We start from the raw sequence: 20,702 nt of genomic DNA, 5'->3' as shown, positions 1-20,702 counted from the left end.
GTTGAATTCAGTGAGTTTTATTTTTTTATATTGTATTCTGAAATGCTGATGAATTCAAATAAATCGATTATTTGCGTGTATGGATTTCTTTTGCTTGTTAATATTTTCTGATTGTAAACGATTCAGGATATGTCTTGAAGGAAGCTGCTCCGTATTGTGGGTACTGACGGACTCCTTTGCCCATCCATGACATCTTCTGGATGGCTCGTTTGTAGCGGCGTAAAGCTTTCGCACCCGGGGCGGAAGAGTTGATTTGCAAACCCCCGCCCTACCGGAAATGAAATTGAAGGAGTTGAGATGTACATGTGTTAAAGCGAGACAGCGAGTTTTAGAACGATACTTATAACTCGAACCTTTCCTTATAGATCGCAAAGATAATTGCATCAATTGATAGGAAATATTTCTACGCTTCTATCACAATAAATAACATTTTATTTTTCTTAAGATAAACAATTGAATAGTTGTGAAATGTCAATCATTATCCAAACGCGCTATGTAGCATATTGGTTTAATTTGTGCTCCTCGAATGGTTCCGACCAAAAGGAGCAACCAGAGTAACAGAAATCATTCCGAAATCATTCATTTTCTAACCGCGAAGCAGTGCTCATACGCTAGGGTCGCCGTTCCAGCATGACCACGAATGTCAGTAGGGGAAAAGGGGGGAATTTGGACCACCTAAGCAAATCGCCTAATATTTCCAAACCAATACGGTCTAAATAAAAAATGTCACATTGTATACTAAGCTACACTTGTTTTCTCTCAATCAATAATGTTTAATCATTATATCAAGCTTTAAACTACCAAATATGTCATAAAATAAAAGAGATGATTTTTGGGCATTAAAATTTGGTTCAGTGTGTGTTTCATCGAGAAAAACATACTTATGTTTATGTAAAGTATTTTGGAATAATGTTACAATCAGTAATAGTGTTCTAGGATCGATACCAGGTGTCTTGGCCAGATTCCAGACCAGAAAAATTGGATTGAGACCATCTCGAATTCTGCATGAATTTTTTCACTGTTGTTCGAGCATTTTCAAACACTTTCGATGCTTGGTCAAAAAAAATGTTCTGGATGGCCTGCGTTGCTCTCTCAAATTCCTCCTTCTTCCAACGTTGTTTGCCCATCCTCTGATAGGGTAAGCGGCATCTGGAATCAATTAGACCGAAGAAAAACCTCAAATCTGTAGGACCAATTCACCCCACCCCCACAAAAACGTGTCCATGTCACCCCACACAACATGCAAAAATTAAAATGCAATTAATTTCATTTATTGTTATCAAACTTGCAGCTTCGCTGCATCAAATTGTTCCTCTTCTGTAGGCGAACAGAACTTTACTGCACAATACACGAAAAGTTTGTTTAATCAGCGGGAAAAACCTTAAAACCACGATCGAAAAATTCACTTTTTTTGACAATCAATGTGCTTGACGTGTTCATGCTACCATTTCCTTCCACCTGTCGAATTTTACCAAAGTTTTTTCACGTTAGTTACATGCGGTTCATTAATAAAAGAAGATGACATTATAAAACATCCAAGTTGAGCCGTACTTTTTGAGATAATGGGGTGGTCCAAATCACCCCGTATGTCCAACTCACCCCGTGTTACCATATCAGTAGTGGATATCGGTAGCAGCGGCACCAGCGGCCAACGAGTTTAAATTTTATTGTCATCCCACGGACAACCGCCATCGCCTCCGTGTTATCGTTCCAACATACTTTGATGATACTGATGCTTAACTGCCAGTGGCTGCATTTAGTTTATCTAGAAGAGAGCATTGGCAAAATAAGGACAAAAATTTCGACATATCGCAGTTAGTTCTCGTGAATCCATTGGTGTTTTCAGGGCTACCAAACCTTTCACAAAATAGTTATTGCCATACAGTATTCAATACAACAGTTTGATGCATTACAAAGTGATATCCAAAATAATTAAAAAAAAGTAAGCTGATTGTTGTTTACTTGGGAAGAGTTTGTGTTACTTTAGGATTGCCGCTCGTCTCTTTTCATCTATATGAGTTCACTCATCACCAAGTTACAGCTTTTTCAATCACCAAAATTTGTCGACGCTTCAGCTCGCTTCTCTATTTCTTGTATTGAGTGTGTCATTTGTTTTCTTGTTTTTTTCTTTCTATTAATACAAAATTATTTTGTATCAATGAAAGAAAAAATAACATAAAATTAATTTAGGCGTAATTCCATTCTTGGTTTTCCCTCAAAGAGATATGGAAGAATGTCACCGTGGGCAGCAGGGGAAAGTGTATAGGATATATCCACGCTTGTTCAATGAGGGGAAGGGGGTGTCTAAAATATTGCTTCTTCTGTCCACATGGTAACAGTTCGGCTAAAAAGTTCATAAGGTTGACGTCAAGATGGCGCTTCTTGCAAAAATCTACTTAACTATCACAAAGCATCATCTTTCAAAATTTGACAGCAATCGGTCGATTAGTTCGTGAGTTACAGCATTGAGAGTGGAGCAACTTATGTTATTGTGAAAAAAATTGAAAAAATCCGAATTTCGTGTGTAATTGCATGAATTGGGTTTCGAATTGCTTCCGCATTCACCGTATTCTCAAGATCTGGCCCCCAGCGACTATTTTCTGTTCGCAGACCTGGAGAGAATGCTCGCTGGCAAGGAATTAAGACCGATGATGAAGTGATCACCGAAACTGAGGCTCATGTTGAAAAAACCGAAAGAGTACTATAAAAATGGTATCGAAAAGTTGCAAGATTGCTATAATCGATGTATCGCTCTCGAAGGCAATTATGTTGAATAATAAAATTGAATCTTTCAATAAAAAAAATTTTACTGTGTTACCTTATAAACCGAACTGTGGACAGCTCCAAACAGAGCAGAGTCGCCACAATCCGAGCCCGTAGGCTGTACTATCAGGTAATGACAAAATTCAAAATATGTTTTCTGAAACGTATGTAAATGCGACTATAGACGAGTCATGGAACACACATTTTTAAAGCTTCTGCCCGGGACTGTTTGAAAACACGTAGTCCAATGATAACATCATACCAAGAAACACACCAAACTGTGAGTTGCTGTGAGTGTAATAGTGATTCACGAGACACTAAACACACATTGGCTACACTTTGATTGGATCGTACGTTACAGCTGTTTGTGCATAATTTTCATTTAAAGGCTCTTTTTATTTGAACTTAACCGTTTGAGTGCGGAGCAAATTTTGTGAGCATATGCCAAAAATGCGGATGAGTTTGGGTATATTTGAAAAAATACTAAAGAACGCAAATACTGATTAGGTAACAAAAGTTGTATTAATGAAAAAAAAACACAACTAAAATGTGGGTTTTATAAAATATATTAACATTAACTTCCGTATTTGTATGTATATTATTTTTTTAAATAATGAGAATATTATATTTACACAATTTCATTCGCAATTATCGTTCGCGGCACAAAGCACGTGAATTCCTCTTTTAAAAATGTCCCCGAAAGACGAAATTCTACGTTAACCCTTTCATTACGGCAGAGTGCTCCGCCGAAGTGCTACCCCTGTACGAAGAACTGCGCCTCAAAGTATGCACATCGCGCTGGTGTGATCGAAGAGCAGTATGAATTTGATGTCGTCTAAAGACGACGCTCGTACACACAGCTCGTCGCGCGGATGTCGTCTATAGACGACGCTCGTAACGAAAGGGTTAAAAGGTACCAAGTCAAAAATATTAACAAGAGCGCACTCCCCGCACTTTTGGCATACAACGTATCCAAAGGATTAACCCTTTGCGGTCGTATTAAATTTGGGCATGGGTGTCGTACTGGTCGGAATTATTTTCCCTTGAAAAAGCAGTGATATATTCAAGATTATGAAAAATAAACATTTCTTTTATTTCGTTGTGATGTCATTTTTATGTGATGTTTTTGTATAAAAATTATATTTTATAATTTGTCTTCGTGTGGAATCCTTCTAAACAGTCTCCAAGAATAAACCATATGAAGCATAATGAATACATAATTTTATTTTTATTATCCGTTGAATATGAGACACTTATACAAACAATTATTCAGCTCTTTAAAAACAACCTTTTCGGTAGTTACTCTAATAATGATTCCTGCATATTCGAAATGATCAGAACTTTTCACTTTAGATGCACAAAAGATTTTGTCGTTTGAGACACTTATGCAATTATTTAACGGCCAGAAGATGGTCGCGACCTCGTGCTGTTTCAATAGTGGTAGTAAGCGCTTCTGTAGGCACTCCTTAAGGTAAACATGCCCGTTTACCTTGCCGGTCATCACGAAGGGGGCGCTCCGCTTTCCGCAAGAGCAGATCGCTTGCCACACCATGTACTTTTTGGCAAACTTGAATAGTTTCTGCTTGCGAATCTCCTCCGCAACGCTGAATTTGTCCTCTGCGGAGATGAACAACAGGCCCGGCAGCTGACGAAAGTCCGCTTTGACGTAGGTTTCGTCGTCCATTACCAGGCAATGCGGCTTCGTCAGCATTTCGGTGTACAGCTTCCGGGCTCGCGTCTTCTCCACCATGTTTTGCCTTTCGTCGCGGTTAGGAGCGTTCTGAACCTTGTATGTACGCAGGCCCTCCCGCTGCTTGGTCCGCTGGACGAATGAACTTGACAAATTCAGCTTATTGGAGACATCCCGGACCGAACTTCTCGGATCACGTCTAAACTGCTTAACTACGCGCTTGTGATCTTTTTCACTGACGGAGCATCCATTTTTGCCGTTCTTCACCTTCCGGTCGATGGTTAGGTTCTCGAAGTATCGTTTTAGTACTCTGCTGACCGTGGATTGGACGATTTCCAGCATCTTACCGATGTCCCGATGTGACAACTCCGGATTCTCGAAATGAGTGCACAGGATTAATTCACGACGCTCTTTTTCGTTCGACGACATTTTTCCAAATTTACGAAAAATTGACAGTGAAGCATGGCCAACGTGATCTATACACACTTATCTGATTATAAGCGAGAGCTGAAGATATAATTCCTAAAAATTAAATTTCTACAGCGTTTTTTCCGTGATGCAATTTGATGTGACACACCCTTTATACGCTTGTTATGCGATTTAATGTTTGCTGGGTCACGCAAAAAGTAGTTATGATACTTATGAACAATCTTTTTCATTACACCAAAGTGTTACAATGGCTAAATTCAGCTGTTATGATTTTTGCCCTACATTCCTATGCTTTCAACTCACCGTGCGTTGTCTTGTGTGGGTAACTACTTTGTTTCATACTGAGTACCGTTATTTATTACTTAGCATGGTTTCTTGCTATGGTGACTGAGAGCAGGCAAACGACCAGAACGGTAAAAAAGGTATGGTAGCTGAGAGCAGACAAATGACCACAAAGAGTTAAATACCAACATTAATTAACATTACGCTTCCAATTATGTGTAAAGCTTAACGCTTTTGCGAAGCTCTATTTGCACATTATTTGTTTTGTTCCGGTTGGTCTGCATATGCAGTGCATCAATTTGTTGTCATAATAAATACCATAAACAAATACAAATCTAGTTATCTTATTTATTATGTATACAAAAAATTTATCGCTTCCTAATATTTGCAGATCGTTCGCTTACATCAATAAATTACATCACTACAATTTCTACGATAAAATTACTGCACTCGAAGATCATTTTTAAGGGTGTTATTTTAGGATGACAGCTTAATTCTTCGCTTGAGAGTCATAGTAAATGGTTGTACTTTGAAATCTAATGTTTTTATTGCTTCATTTTCTCCCATCAGCTCTTTATCGAAAAACAAACTCCACATATGCGTTTAGAAAATAATTTAAATAATAATAGGAAACATGATCTATCATTGATAGGATTAACCACCAATTGTAGATTTTGAATGATCGGATTCGATGTCTTTAGATAAATTTATACAGACTTTACCTCACCTGTCCGATAGTATGTTTCATTCAGAAATGGGAAATATTTCAATTAACGTCTACAATACACGTGCATGAATCATTCTACTAGCATTTGATTTCACCAATACTGCCACGATGGTTTTTTTTCATACCAACACACACATGTAGTCGCCTCAGATTTCTAATAACTAGTTGTTATGTTTGATGTTGATACTCCATAAACAGTCTTTAAGATGGCGACGAAGGAAAAAAGATGAGCGAACGGATCTCGTACAGTTGCAATGGGAATCCCGACGTTTCGATACGTCAACCCGCGAACAATCAGGATTAGCCATAATGTACTGTCCACAGTGAGTTAAAAACATTTTCTAAAAGTTTGACTATCAAAAAAACTAGTCCAAAAGTTGAAGAAACGTTCTGGAGGTAAGTTAAACAAATTAAAAAAAAAAAAAACGATTGCAACGATAAACGAAATTCGGCGGCGAAATCATATTCTCGAAATTTGCATTGCGATTATTTGAAGGAGATTTCATGTGTTGTTATAGATGATAAAGCTCGCGTTCTGAAAATTTTTAAATAATCCCTGTGACGTTCCTGTAGGATATTTCAATACAGATATATTTTTATTTGAATGAAAAATTGTTTGTTTGATGATGAATAATTTAATAAATAATAATGACCAAAATTTTTTGTATCGATTTAAAATAATTTTTTTTTTGGCATTTTGGTGTGTTGTTGTATTTTACAACATCTCTTGTAATCCTGCGAATATTCTAGTAAGTTGTTATATTTCCAGACAAATTTTTAGCCTAGTGTATTGTCAAAACCCATGAGAACGATTAATATTAATACGTTTAGTCCGCTTTTTTTGCCGATCGATCAAAGTTTGGGTTAAAAAAAAGGAAATGGTCACCCTAACGAAAAAAATAAAAACATACGGGTCTAATACTTTGTGATAAAGAACAGTGTTCAAAATTGAAGTATTATAACGAATTCGCATTTCAACCACAGGCATAGGAGGCATAGGCAAAACCAATCAGTCGCTAGAAATCCAGCAAACGTTACGCATCTACTCCTATATCGTATCGATATTGAAACGAGCAATAAATCAAATCTTTTTTTTCTTACGCTTTAAACCGGGCTAAATAGTTAATTTTCGTACATATTAAATGGTCCTTCGAACCGGATAACTTGACGTCGGTTAAAGTGTCGAAGTATAGTCGGGTCACGCGGTAGCGTGTCACATAGTTCAGTTCACAAATAGTGCTACTTTTGTGAAATTCGATTCACGCTGAACATTAGAGGAAAGTTCTGTGAACAAAGCAAACCGTCTGCAGTGATAGTGCAAAAAAGTTGAATTTAACAGCAAATGAAAAGTGTATGCCGCTAAGTTCGGAAAAAGGCAAAATATCAGTGTGCCATCGAGGCAAACGAAATCTTTCACCAAGGGAGCGTTGGACGTGGCTTAAATTCATCAGGCCGGACAAAGGGGTCAGTGCACTCGGACGCTCTATTCGCCGTACGCTATTGATTGTTGCCTTACCCAACACTGCTGCTTATTGTAAGGACGACGCATGAACAATACTAATCTTTTCGTCGGTCAGACTTTGCAATCTGTTTGGTCGATGAGCACAATTCGGCTTGGGTTTGATGATATGCGATATCCTTAAGCAAGGTGGTTACAAGCAAATATTTTGTGAATTTCAAATCGTCACTTATTGCGATCGAAGTTGATTGCCCGTTAGCAAAAAAACGGTATATTCGGATTTTTATCTGGTGTTGCGACATTGCTAGAATTTCATGCGATTTGGGTGATTTAAGATCAACATGGCATCGGCTTCGAAATCATTACGAAGGCAAGAGCAGTTCTGCCTTGATACCATGGAAAACGTGCTGCATTTCATGCACAATTATGATGAAGTGAGAGACAAATTTCAAATTGAAGGTTGGAAAACTCGTTTGAATGAGGTTTTTTCTAATTTCCAAACGATTCGGTTGAAGTTGGAATTGATCGACGAGGAAGAAGAAAGTGAAGAGAGAGAAGATGAATATCGAAGAGTTCGGGATTCGTTCGAGAAAAACTATGTGAAGGTGATTGGCTTTCTTGCAGCCGCTGATCGCAAGGCAAATCCTCCTGTTCCTCCAGCCGTTGCTTCCAGCTCGGTCAACCTGAATCCTAACCCAACTCTATCTAGAATAAAGCTTCCTGAAGTGAAGCTGCCTACCTTCGATGGTACATTCGCTGAGTGGTTATCATTCCGTGACTCATTCAAGAGTCTTATCGATTCAAACCCTAATTTATGTGAAGTTGACAAGCTTTCCTATTTATTAGGATCTCTTACGAAAGATGCCAAACGTATAGTGGAATCGATTGAGATTACGTCGGCAAATTATTCGGTTGCGTGGGAGTTACTACAAAATCGTTTCGACAACAAAAAAATCGTTGTAAAAACGTATTTAGACTCTCTTTTCTCGATAGAACCTATAAAGCGAGAATGCTATGACTCGCTAATGCATTTAATCGATGCTTTCGAACGCAACTTAAAAATGGTTCAAAAGATGGACATAAACACAGAAGGATGGAGTATCTTACTGGCGCACATGATCTACTCTCGTTTGGATTCGTCTACGCTGAAGCAGTGGGAGAATCATCATAAGTCGACGGAGGTTCCAGAATACCGAAATCTTATCGGATTCTTAAGAAATTATGCCATGGTCCTCCAGTCGATCTCGCCTGCTAAATCTCGTAATTCGGACACCCCATCTCCTGCTCGGACGAACAAACCGAAAATTAGTAACATCCACTCAGTCGTAAGCGCTTCATCAAAACCATGCCCGTTCTGCAACCAGGCATTGCACTCCATCTTCAAGTGCGAGGCGTTTCGCAAGAATTCGGTGTCTGAAAGATACGATTTAGTAAAACGGAAGGCTCTTTGCATCAACTGTCTCTCTCCGGATCACCAGGTCAAAAGCTGCTCATCTAGTGCGTGTCGCGTTTGTGGCCAAAAACACCACACGATGCTCCATCAACAAAACAGCAATCGCAATTCAAACCAATCGCAACCCTCAAGGCCAAACCAAAGTCCACCTAATTCCGAACAAATGCAAGTCCAAAACCCGATCGCAAAGGGCACTCCAAATCAAACTTTGACATCAACCACTTCGGCCGGTCCATCAGTTCCCGTCATCGCTCCGTCGCTCAGCCACTGCTCCACCTCCTTGGTCGCAAACGTCCGCCCGATACCATCAACGGTTCTGCTACAGACAGCTCTTGTGAAGATTATCGACTCTAGCGGATACTCAATGTGGGCCAGAGCTCTTCTGGATCCAGCCTCGCAGATTAACGTCATCTCCGAACGATTGATTCAACGGCTGCATATTCGGAAGAATAAGGATTACCATACCATCGGGGGCATCGGAAGAACAACCACGATGTCTACTCATTCTATACTTCTGTGCATACGTTCTCATTGCACGGAGTTCAGTGCTGACTTGAAGTTTCACATTCTCGGCGAAATCACGCGCGATCTACCCTCGAACGCGGTGGATACGACCAACTGGAAATTGCCATCCGATATTGTCTTCGCAGATCCGAAATTCTACGAACCATCACCTGTCGACATGATTATCGGAATGGAGAGTTACTACGATCTCCTCTTGGAAGGCTTCATAAAGCTAGGTCCAGGCAAACCTGTTCTGCAGAAAACCCTACTAGGCTGGGTTGTCTCCGGAAAAGTTGGGATAAACCAACCGTCAAGCTCAACGATCGTCGCACATGTATGCAGTACGCAAGCGTTAGAGGATCAGTTGGCCAGATTTTGGGAGATCGAATCTTGTCAGTCTTCCAGTACGATGTCTGTCGAAGAATCGTCCTGCGAAGCCCATTTTGCTGCAACAACGACGAGAGATGATCTTGGCCGTTTCGTTGTTACTTTACCAAAAAAATTTGAAGTATTACAGCAGCTTGGAAACGCTTACCCAACAGCCAAACGTCGCCTCCTCTCGCTGAGCCGTCGCCTCGAAGCAAATCATTCGCTTAAATTAGCCTACTCGTTGTTCCTAGAAGAATACCTCCAGCTTGGACACATGGAAGAAGTATCTCCAGATTCGATGACCACCACAAATGCTTCCTACTACCTTCCGCATCATTGTATCGTACGTCCAGATAGCCTCACCACCAAACTCCGCGTAGTGTTCGACGCGTCATGTGCAACCGACACTGGAACCTCACTGAACGACGTTTTGATGGTGGGACCGGTAGTGCAACAGGACCTTGTCAGCATTACCATGCGTTTTCGGGTACCACGATATGCCATTATTTCGGATATCGAAAAAATGTACCGTCAAATTTGGGTACACCACCTTGACTGTCCTCTCCAGAGAATTTTGTGGATAGACAAACCAGGCGATCCGATTAGGGTCTTTCAGCTGAAAACAGTCACCTATGGAACTTCGGCTGCACCCTATCTTGCCACAAAATGTCTTCAAGAACTCGCAAAGCAGAGTAAATCGTCTCATCCAGCAGCTGCAAGTGTTCTGGCAAACGACTTCTACATGGATGACATGATAAGCGGGGTCGACGGTGTGTTAGAAGGAAAGGTTCTATGCAGCCAGCTCCTACAGCTCCTTGAATCAGCTGGCTTCAGTCTGCGTAAATGGTCGTCGAACTCATCGGAAATTCTCGAATCCATTCCGGCACATCTTCGAGACGAACGCTTGGTATTCGACCTTGATTCAATGTCTTCAGTCAAAACGCTGGGACTCAAGTGGATCCCCGCATCAGACGAACTGGGGTTCCACGTACCAAAATGGAATAATGAGGAGGTCATCACGAAACGTATCGCCCTATCAGACTCCGCCCGTCTCTACGATCCTCTTGGCCTAGTAGGGCCCGTCATCGTACTCGCTAAGTGTTTCATGCAGGAACTCTGGGCAATCCAGAAAACCTGGGACGAACCATTGGAGGAAGAAATCCAACTGCGCTGGTTGCAATTCCGAAAGGAATTAGCTGCAATCGAATCAATCGTTGTTCCACGTTGGGTGATCTCAATGCAACAACCAATTATCATCGAGGCACACGGTTTTAGCGATGCATCCCAACGAGCATACGGAGCTTGCATCTATCTTCGTGTAGTGTCATCTAATGCAGCTATATCGGTCCATCTTCTCACCTCGAAGTCTAAAGTCGCTCCGCTTGGGAACAGCAAAAATCAAAAAAAGATTAGTCTTCCACGTCTGGAACTATCCGGTGCACTGCTTCTCAGTCATCTCTTCCAAAAGGTCCGACACAGCTTGAAACTGGACCTCAAATGTTTCTACTGGGTAGATTCCACCATAGTTCTACATTGGTTGGCTGGGACACCTTCACGATGGAAGACATTTGTAGCAAACAGGGTTTCCGAAATCCAGCATATCAGCGCCGGTGGTAACTGGGGACACGTGTCTGGACTGGAAAACCCTGCGGACATCATATCACGTGGAATGTTGCCAACACAACTGAAGGAGATGGATATCTGGTGGCAAGGTCCCACTTGGCTTAGACAACCTTCCCGATTCTGGCCATCCCACATCCGTACGGCTGACGATGAGTTTTCCTCCGAAGATCTAGAAGAACAATCGACAACTCTTCCTGTTCAATGTCAACCTGCAAATCCTATCTTCAGCCTCCGATCATCATTCTCATCGCTCGTTCGTCTGGTGGCCTACGTACGCCGGTTCAGCCACAATTGCAGGCCTGCTAATCGCCAGAAGCAACTCTCCGGATTCCTCCGTACTACGGAGCTCAACGAAGCTACACATACTCTGGTTCGAATTGCTCAAGCCGAATCGTTTCCGAACGATATACAAGCCATTCGTTCTGATGGACAAATCAAACCGAACTCGAAGTTGAAATCTCTCTCTCCGATCATCATCGATGGCATTCTGCGCATTGGTGGCTTCGAAACGCGCCTGTTTCCGAAGACCGAAAGCACCCGTGCATTTTGGCCACCCACCATACTCTTACAGAACTGATTATGATATCATATCACGAGAAGCTGCTTCATGCTGGACCACAGCTGATCATCGCTACTATACGTGAAAAATTCTGGCCACTGCGAGTACGCAACCTGGCGCGGAAAGTAGTACACGGTTGCCTCAAGTGCTTTCGCTGCAAACCTTCTGCTCTCGAACAAATCATGGGAGATTTACCTGTTGAACGTGTCACTCCGACATTCCCGTTCTTCAACACTGGTGTTGATCTCTGCGGGCCACTATTCTATCGACACGCTCCAAGAAAATCCTCTCCGGTCAAATGCTACGTGGCAATATTTGTGTGCCTTGCAACGAAAGCGGTTCACATCGAACTTGTAGCAGATCTTTCGACGAATGCGTTCATCATGGCTCTGAAACGCTTCGTAGCACGGCGTGGTAGGCCATCCGTCATCGAATGTGACAATGCGAAAAACTTTCTCGGCACCTCTCGAACGCTAGCGCAACTACGCGACCAATTTCGTTCTCAGCAGCACAAGCACTCCGTCACCACTTACTGTAGTGAAGAAGGGATCTACTTCAAGTTCATTCCCCCACGGTCGCCCAATTTTGGCGGACTTTGGGAAGCCGCGGTCAGATCATTCAAGAGGCATCTCAAGGCAACGATCGGATTAACAATTCTTCTCAAGGATGACCTCGAAACGATCCTGACGCAGATTGAGAGCTGTCTAAATTCCCGTCCGCTGACTCAGTTGACATCCGATCCAGAGGACTTGGAAATTCTAACTCCAGGTCACTTTCTTATACATCGTCCGCTGGTCTCTATCCCGGAACCGTCATATGAAGAATTGCCGAAAAATCGTCTGGACCGTTACCAGCAAACTCAAGAATTCGTTCGACGCATCTGGAAGCGTTGGAGCATGGACTACCTGTCCGGACTGCACCCCCGCACCAAATGGACCCGCCTACGGGAAAATATCAGCATCGGGACGATGGTGCTGTTAAAGGACGAAAATCTTCCTCCGCTCAAGTGGCGCTTGGGCCGCGTGACGCAGATCATCCGTGGTGACGATGGGAACGTTCGGGTAGTCTCTGTCCGAACCCAGGATGGCGAATATCGACGCGCAATTACGAAGGTTTGCGTGCTTCCTGTGCAGCAACCAGCACCTGCTGCATCCAACGACATTCTCTCCGGCATGTAACAAGCAAGCCAAGTGCTGCGGCGCTTTTATGTTGTTAAATGTTCTAACTGATAAGATAAATTAATGCTCTTTTTCGTTCTCGAATAACCGTATCCACCTCAAACGAGACTGACTGCACTGGCATCTGTATTTGCGATGACATCTGGCTTTTCAAACAAACACCTGGCCTCGAGAATCGTTCAACGCATTGCAATCATTTGAATGGATCCCGGTCAGGCAACAAAAAGGAGTTACCCAGACCCAAGATACAACACACAGCACTTCACCACGTCAGAGGTCAGTCATCATCGCATCGATCATCGAGCCAGACCATCCCGCGAAACCAGCAGATCGGCTAGTCGTTTATCAAGACATACTAGGCCCTCCCAACGGACGCCCACCAAACCATCTTGTGGGCGGAGACCAGTCAAATGAATAAAAAAAAGTTAGGGTCAATAGCTTTGCTCAATCTGTCACCTGGTAATCGATAGGATATTTAAAATTATTTGAAAATTTAACTTTTCAAAGGTGGCCGGCTATGTTCAAAATTGAAGTATTATAACGAATTCGCATTTCAACCACAGGCATAGGAGGCATAGGCAAAACCAATCAGTCGCTAGAAATCCAGCAAACGTTACGCATCTACTCCTATATCGTATCGATATTGAAACGAGCAATAAATCAAATCTTTTTTTTCTTACGCTTTAAACCGGGCTAAATAGTTAATTTTCGTACAAACAGAATTACCACCTTTCACGAAAATCTGAAAACCACTATATTGGTTTGGCATGGAATGGCTGTATATTGAAATGACCTAAAGATCCATATCAAAAATTTCTTTGGCATCTTGTCACAGTAAAACAATGTTTATTGATGGCAAGAAGAGAAGGTGTAATGTTGCACACTAAAAAAAAACATTGTAATTAATTATACCAAAAACAAATAATAACAACATGAAATATATCAGATCATGAATCCCTCAGGTGTATTGATTTAAATGAAGCAATGGCTCAATCAAAACAGTCATAATAACGTGCCTAAATATAATAATAAGCAGCAATATCCTTAACTAATAGTCCTAACCTGATCTGAACCCTCCAGCTAGAACTGGTTTTCAGCCGTTAATCAATAACCCAACAGGATTGAACGATTTCCGAAAATAACAACCCCTGACATCAAACAAAGGCTCGCACATTCTATTACAAGAACGAAATCGTTCTAGTTCGGCGCTGCCTCGGCAAAAACGGCTGTGCCCTGGAAGGTGGTGATAATGGATGACTGGTTGGGACACTCAAGGTCAACCGGCTTGGGACGCGGCGCGCTGATTTCAAGTGCGCGTGTACAGAGCTTGCACGTAAGTCGAAACCCAGCACCAGCACCAAGTACCCGCAAAACGTAGCAAAGGCCGAGGCTGAGAACCGCGAGCAGTGTGGCTGTGATTGCAAATAATGCCGGTTTTGTGCATTTACGCGAACATATGCGCTGCAGGTATTCGCGTATGGTAGGTATATCTCAGCAGTGAAGGAACACGGGCAGGTGCATTCCTACCAGCTGATCGGCACGGCTGGGAACCAGTTCAATAGTGGGAAGAACACGACTCCGAAGATCTCATTCAACACTATCACGGGGTGGTGGTTATGGGATTACTCCTCTCCACGACGAATCGTTTATTGTCACTCGAGCGGATTATACATTATCGGGGGATTTGTTTTGTCACGAAGGTTGCCTTTCGTAACAACACCAATCCAAACGATACTTCGCCCCAGCGATAGAATTAATCTGTTTTCTATTAACGTTCGATCAAGCAAAGCTCGATTAATAATTTGCATCTCGAAGCTGGGTCACGCAATGCCAACAAAGTCCCTTTCCTTTCCACTCCTTCTTCCTTGGCCGGAGGTTGGTTTTGGGTGTCAGATTCCGATGTCAGCATACAAAGTCCAACACAGAATTTTCCAATTCATCCACGTACATTCTGCGGCTGTGGCATGTGCTGCCCCCTGTTTTGCATATTTAATTGGACCGTTCCGACGGCAGCGGTGAGCTCGGTTTTGTGGCCATCGGTGACTGGCTGACTGGTACGGTGACTTATCGATATTATCGGATGCCCGTTGCTGTCGGATCGACAGCAAAACAACCAAAACGGAAAGATACAACCAGAGTTTGAGTCTTTGTTTCCACTTCTGAACTTTGATTAAAATTTAAGTAACAACTCGAATTGGTTGAGTGCTAAGTGCTGAGCTCTGATGCTACGATACGTGCCTTATCAACGGGAGGCAGTGGATGAACTCCAACATAGTTTGGCGCTTTTCGAGTGATGAGTTTCGGTCAAGCATTTTATTTTCGAAATTGGGAGGTCTGTGAAAAGAGACAAATTAAAGCCAACTTAGGTGGCAAATCACAAACTGATTCGGGTTAAATTAATTGAATATTTGTTCCTTTAGGCGCATTTATTTTTGTATTTATGATAAACGACAATTAAGCAACGAAACTGAGCTTCTGAAGGTTGTTGTGATCCACTCATCTTAGACTTTTCTGACAAAAAAAAATAAAAAATACAAATGAGTCGCGTCAGGGCATGTCAAGCACATCTAGAGAGTCTTGGTAGGCGATCTGGCGTAGTGGTAACATCCATACCTCTCACGCAGAGATCACGAGTTCAATTCTCACTCCCGACATTCTTCCAAAAATGGAAGTAAAAGTGACGAACCAGCCGAAATGTGTTGAAAGTCACTATAATAGAGAGAAATCTAGAGAGTCTTCTGAAATGAGTTCTACGAGGATACCAAAGGATTGTTCTACGCTACTAGTACTATTGACTAATAGGTAAACTAAGAAAAATCCCTTATACCTATAATATTTCTACATGGATTCGCAAAGATTGGATATATATCGATTGGATATATATCTATGCATCTAACAAAGAACCTTATAATTTTGTTGAAAAAAAAAGAAAATTGTAAAAAAATATCGCAAAAAAAGACCACTTTCACCAATGGTCCGATTGAAATGTCAATACTTCTGGAGTGCATCAACGAAAACCAGAAGTAGCGCTTTTTCACTGCGGCAAATCGTCACTATCGGTTTTATGCTTCTTTGTGGAGCGGAAACGAAAAAATCGTTTGTTGCATTTTCAGAATACTCACAGAATAAACTGAGTGTAGAGCATGCACTGTCACGCAGAGGCAAAGAATAACAGAATTATTGACTTATGTGTCGCCCTTCCCACCATTCTAGATTTTCATTCTAGTCTCGCTACAGCCAGCGAACAGTCAACTCCGAGTTTACACAGCGCAATCGAGCACCCAACTTGCACACGAAATGGTTTGAAACGAATGGGAGTTGGCTAAAAAATCGCAAATGGCGGCTTTTTTTTCCTTTTTTTCGATATAGAGTTGTCCGATTAGCTAATCGCGATGCGTGGATGGGTTCTAATAAATAACGCTACGAGAGTGTTGGTTTTAATCATCGCGATGTGCAGTGTGCTGATATGCATCGTATCTGTGACGTAATCCACTTCGTTGATTGTATTCTTTCGTTTCATTTTAGAATGATATCCGAAGTGATAAGCGAGCGAATTGTATGAAACAATTTCGTAGTCCTAAGTCAAAAATCAGTTCTTGCCTTGGAAACCACTCTCTATAAATTACCATCAATCATGCTTGAATCGTGTACAATATTGTCAATCACACTACTTTCTGTAATATAAAAAATGATGACCGCATAATTTTTCTGAAGTAAACAAAATTGGAGAATTTGCTTGGTAAGTCATGCCGAAAAATCTAAAGTTTCAACACGTGACTTTTTCCCCATTCATTTAAGGTTCTTCTACGGAATACTATACATGTCGAACTCAATTATATACAGATTCGATTATATACAGTTTGTAATTTTTTTTATATTTCAAATATGATTTTTTTTCAAGAAAAAATGTAACCCTTCAACGTTAAGATCAAATTTAAGTGGCTATTATATGTACAGTGGGGTAAAAACCGTGATTTTTGAACATTTTGCTTGAATTTTCACCAGTCACTGTTTATATCGATATTGTAGCGAAATTAAGAAAGATAGAAGTTGGGTGTCAGAGAACAAATTGTAGAGTGGTTAGAGAAATTTAATTTAATTGATAGAAACCATCTTTAAAAATTACTAACTTTAATGTTTTTCACTTGCAAAATGTTATTTAAATACACTAATTTAGATGTTCCACTACTATATCCTATACAAAATTTTCTCATCTTTCAATTACAAGAAACAGAATAGATTTCCGTAGCATACTTTTCAATGTAGATGCAGTTGGAAGCAACAGAGTTCGAAACAAAAAAAAAAGTTTTTTTTTATCCCTTTTGTTTATTTTAGGCTCATTAGCATTTTAGCTGTAACAGAGCCGAATTTTAATCGTGTACATGTCACATATTTATCATATCTATAATTAGCACATTATACAGTTGCCTTTTTTCGGCGTTAGAGTATTCCCTTCTATACCATTGCAGCAAATGGTACAAATTTACACAGTAGCCATTTAGGCGTAAGAGTTTTCTATCTGTTCTTCCATTATTATGAACTTCAATGATTTGCACCCCAATCGAATCTAAATTTTCTAAGATTCATTTGATGTGCTAGACATTGTGCTTCCCTAATTCACTAGTCTAATCCCATTCAAACATTCATTTGTTCTACCAACTTGGATGCTTACCTAGTACAGGGAAACTTCGATATAACGTACCCTCGTTATAACGTACCTTCGATATAACGTCTTTGGTGACTTTTTTTTTGGCGGACTTATCTCACTTCTTAACTAGGCGAACCTAGCCAGAATTTTCACCTGCCCCCGGGCTTCTGAATGCCAAAGGGGGACTAGGCTCTGCGGAATGCACGTATCTGCATGCTCGTGCTGTTTCAGTCCTGGCCGAGAAATTGTCGGACAATCGCGCAGGTGCTAAGGATGACCGACTTTTGGATGCCGGCCAATTCCTTCTCCATATTCAACACCTTTAGCGCTTCCAGAAGTGTCTTCGGGACAATTCCAGTTCCAGAGAGAACGACTGGAACAATTCTTGGGACCTCCCTTAGCCCCCACAGTTCCTTGAGCTCCACGGCCAATGGTCGGTACTTGCAGATTTTGCGACCGTGGGTCTCCTCCAGATTCTGATTCAGTGGAATAGCGACATCGATGATGGTGACTTTGCGGTCGCTCTTGTCGTAAACCATTATATCTGGGCGGTTGTGGTGGATCGAGAGGTCGGTCAGAACAGTGCGATCCCAGTACAGCTTGAAACGGTCATTTTCCAGGACAGGTGCAGGCAGGTACCGGTAGTTTGGTACGTTGTCTTCCAGTAGAGCACATTGGAGCGCCAGTTGTCGATGAACAATACGGGCCACGTTGTTGTGGCGCTCGGTGTAGGCTGCGTTGGCCAAAACGGGACAGCCTCCCATAATATGCTCTATGTTTTCACCTGGTTGATGACACATCCGGCAAATGTCATCAACGTCTTGATGCCAGACGTACCGCCTGCAGTTTCTCGTCGGCATCCTGGATGGCTATCATGTCGGCTTCTACTACTGAAGAGAGTTCACCACGCGTTAGCCACAGATTAGATGCGGCCTTGTCGACGTGTGGCCGGTCCAGTTGATGGGGGTGGGCACCATGCACTGCCTTCTGCTTCCAAGCTGCAATCTTCTCCTCCACTGTCTGCAGATTGCAGTTGAGTTGGTACTCCGCTTGCGCCAAGTGCAGAACGCTGTATCCTCTGTCGGCGGCGCAGACAGCCCGGTATAGCGCGTTTTGGTTGGCGCGTTCTGCGAAGTACTCGCGCAGTTGTTGTACCTGGGCTACACACAGTGCAGATATGTCGACTATTCCAAGTCCCCCTTCTTTGCGTGGCAGTGAAACTCTCTCCAGTGCCGATTGAGGATGGTGCATTCCGGCCTCTTTAAATGCTTTCCTCATCCTCCTCTCAAGGTCCTCTAGGTCAGTTTTGCTCCATTTGACTACACCAAAACTGAAGGTCAGCAGGGGAACCGCGAATGTGTTGATCGCGCGTACCTTGTTCCCCGCGTTGAGGAAAGTCCTCAGGACACAGTTCACTCGACTCAAGAACTTGTCTCGCAGCTCCGTCTTGATGTCGGAGTGGCGAATCCCGGTGAGCTGTCGGAATCCAAGGTATTTATAGGATTCGCCACGAACCATGTCTTGTATAAACTCGCCGTCATAGACCTCGTAGCCTCCGGATTCGGTAAGTTGTCCCTTCAGCAGGTGGACACAGCGGCACTTGTCGAGGCCGAACTCCATGCAGATGTCCCTGCTTATATCTTCGACAACCCGGATAGCTACACCTAGACGCTGACGTGAATCAGCGTAGACCTTGAGATCGTCCATGTAAATGGTATGGGTCACTTCTTCGTGGGCGCCGTCGCCATACCTTATTTTATAGCCATGACCGTTTCTATTGAGCGTCCTACTGAGGGGGTTCAGTGCCAGACAAAACCAAAGCGGGCTGAAAGAGTCGCCTTGGAATATCCCCCTCTTTATCTGCAGCGTTCTAGACTGCAACACATTTTCCCCATCACTGAGGTGCAGAGACGTACTCCACTGTCTCATCGCATGCTGCAGGAACCTAACGACGACGGGATCAATTTTGTAGAGCTCCAATACCCGGACGAGAAACGAGTGAGGTATGGAGTCATAAGCCTTCCTGTAATCGATGTAGGCCATACTTAGGTTCCGCTGGTTATATACCGCCTGGCCGACTATGGCTGCGTCGATGATGGCCTGGTCTTTGCAGCCATGCGTATTTTTCCTGCATCCTTTCTGCTCTTCTGCGATGATGTGATGCTGTTCGCAGTGAGCAGAAACTTTGGCGGTAATTATGCTGCTCAGTATTTTGTACAGACTCGATAGGCACGTTATCGGTCTGTACTTTGATGGGTTCAATGTGTTGCTGTCTTTCGGAAGGAGGAAGGTGACGCCACGGGTGGCGAATTCAGGAAGGTTGTGTGGGTCACGTAGCACCTTGTTGAAGCACTCAGCTATCTTTGGATGTGCGACGGTCAGCTTCTTGTGCCAAAAGTTCTGGACACCATCGGGGCCCGGTGCTGCCCAGTTCCTCAGGTACCGCGAGGCTTCGCGGACATCGTTCTCTCCGACGATGATAGTTGGCATCTCTCCAATTTCACCACAACTCTCCTCCTCCCGTCTTAACCACATTTGCCCGTCGCGATGTTGTACTGGGGTCTCCCAAATACCAGCCCAGAAGTTCGTCACATCGCTAATATCTGGCAAACCTTCGCGGTAGTCGGGCTTCTCGTCGCTAATGTGGTTGTAGAACGCCTTTTCGTTATCTCTGAACATCCGATTTTGTTCCTGGCGCTTTGCAGAGTCAGAGTAACGTTTCAGCCGTTTAGTTAGGACGCTCAATTGCTGTACCAGTGTGTCGAGTTTTTCCGTCAGCTGGTGAGCTTCCAGCTGGCGAAGTTCAGTAGGCCGCACGATCACAGCAACTTGGTGACATAATTTTGCCGATCTGCTGCCTCTTTTGTACGCCATCATTCTCCCAATTGCGGCGCGCTTGTTTAGGATCCGTTGCTCCAATCTCCTTCGCCATGGAGGCTCACGCCTTACACGGAGATGTTGGAGCAGTCCGCCTCTTGGCCTAATACGGTATCCTAAACTTTTGGCGGTCGCCACAGC

At 42.7% G+C, this 20,702-nt stretch overlaps 3 protein-coding genes across 6 annotated transcripts in view; 2 read left to right on the top strand and 1 right to left on the bottom strand.

Moving 5' to 3' along the window:
* The window catches only part of LOC129771066 (Ig-like and fibronectin type-III domain-containing protein 1), a 436,355-nt gene that overhangs the window by 288,256 nt on the left and 127,397 nt on the right, over nt 1–20,702 (bottom strand). The window lies entirely within an intron of this gene.
* On the top strand, nt 7,692–11,876 carry LOC129766060 (uncharacterized). Its single transcript, XM_055766515.1, has one exon. The coding sequence runs from the start codon at nt 7,692–7,694 to the stop codon at nt 11,874–11,876; it is 4,185 nt and encodes a 1,394-aa protein (XP_055622490.1).
* On the top strand, nt 11,879–13,036 carry LOC129766059 (uncharacterized). Its single transcript, XM_055766514.1, has one exon. It carries the CDS (start codon nt 11,879–11,881, stop codon nt 13,034–13,036), a length of 1,158 nt encoding a protein of 385 aa, XP_055622489.1.

Source organism: Toxorhynchites rutilus, chromosome 2, assembly GCF_029784135.1.
Source record: "Toxorhynchites rutilus septentrionalis strain SRP chromosome 2, ASM2978413v1, whole genome shotgun sequence".
NCBI classification, from domain to species: Eukaryota; Metazoa; Arthropoda; class Insecta; order Diptera; family Culicidae; genus Toxorhynchites; species Toxorhynchites rutilus.
This window is presented reverse-complemented; position numbering and strand designations above follow the sequence as displayed.

Bases quoted from the DNA above. Each gene is read 5' to 3' on its own strand.
- LOC129766060 (XM_055766515.1), top strand. From the start codon at position 7,692: ATGGCATCGGCTTCGAAATCATTACGAAGGCAAGAGCAGTTCTGCCTT.
- LOC129766059 (XM_055766514.1), top strand. From the start codon at position 11,879: ATGATATCATATCACGAGAAGCTGCTTCATGCTGGACCACAGCTGATC.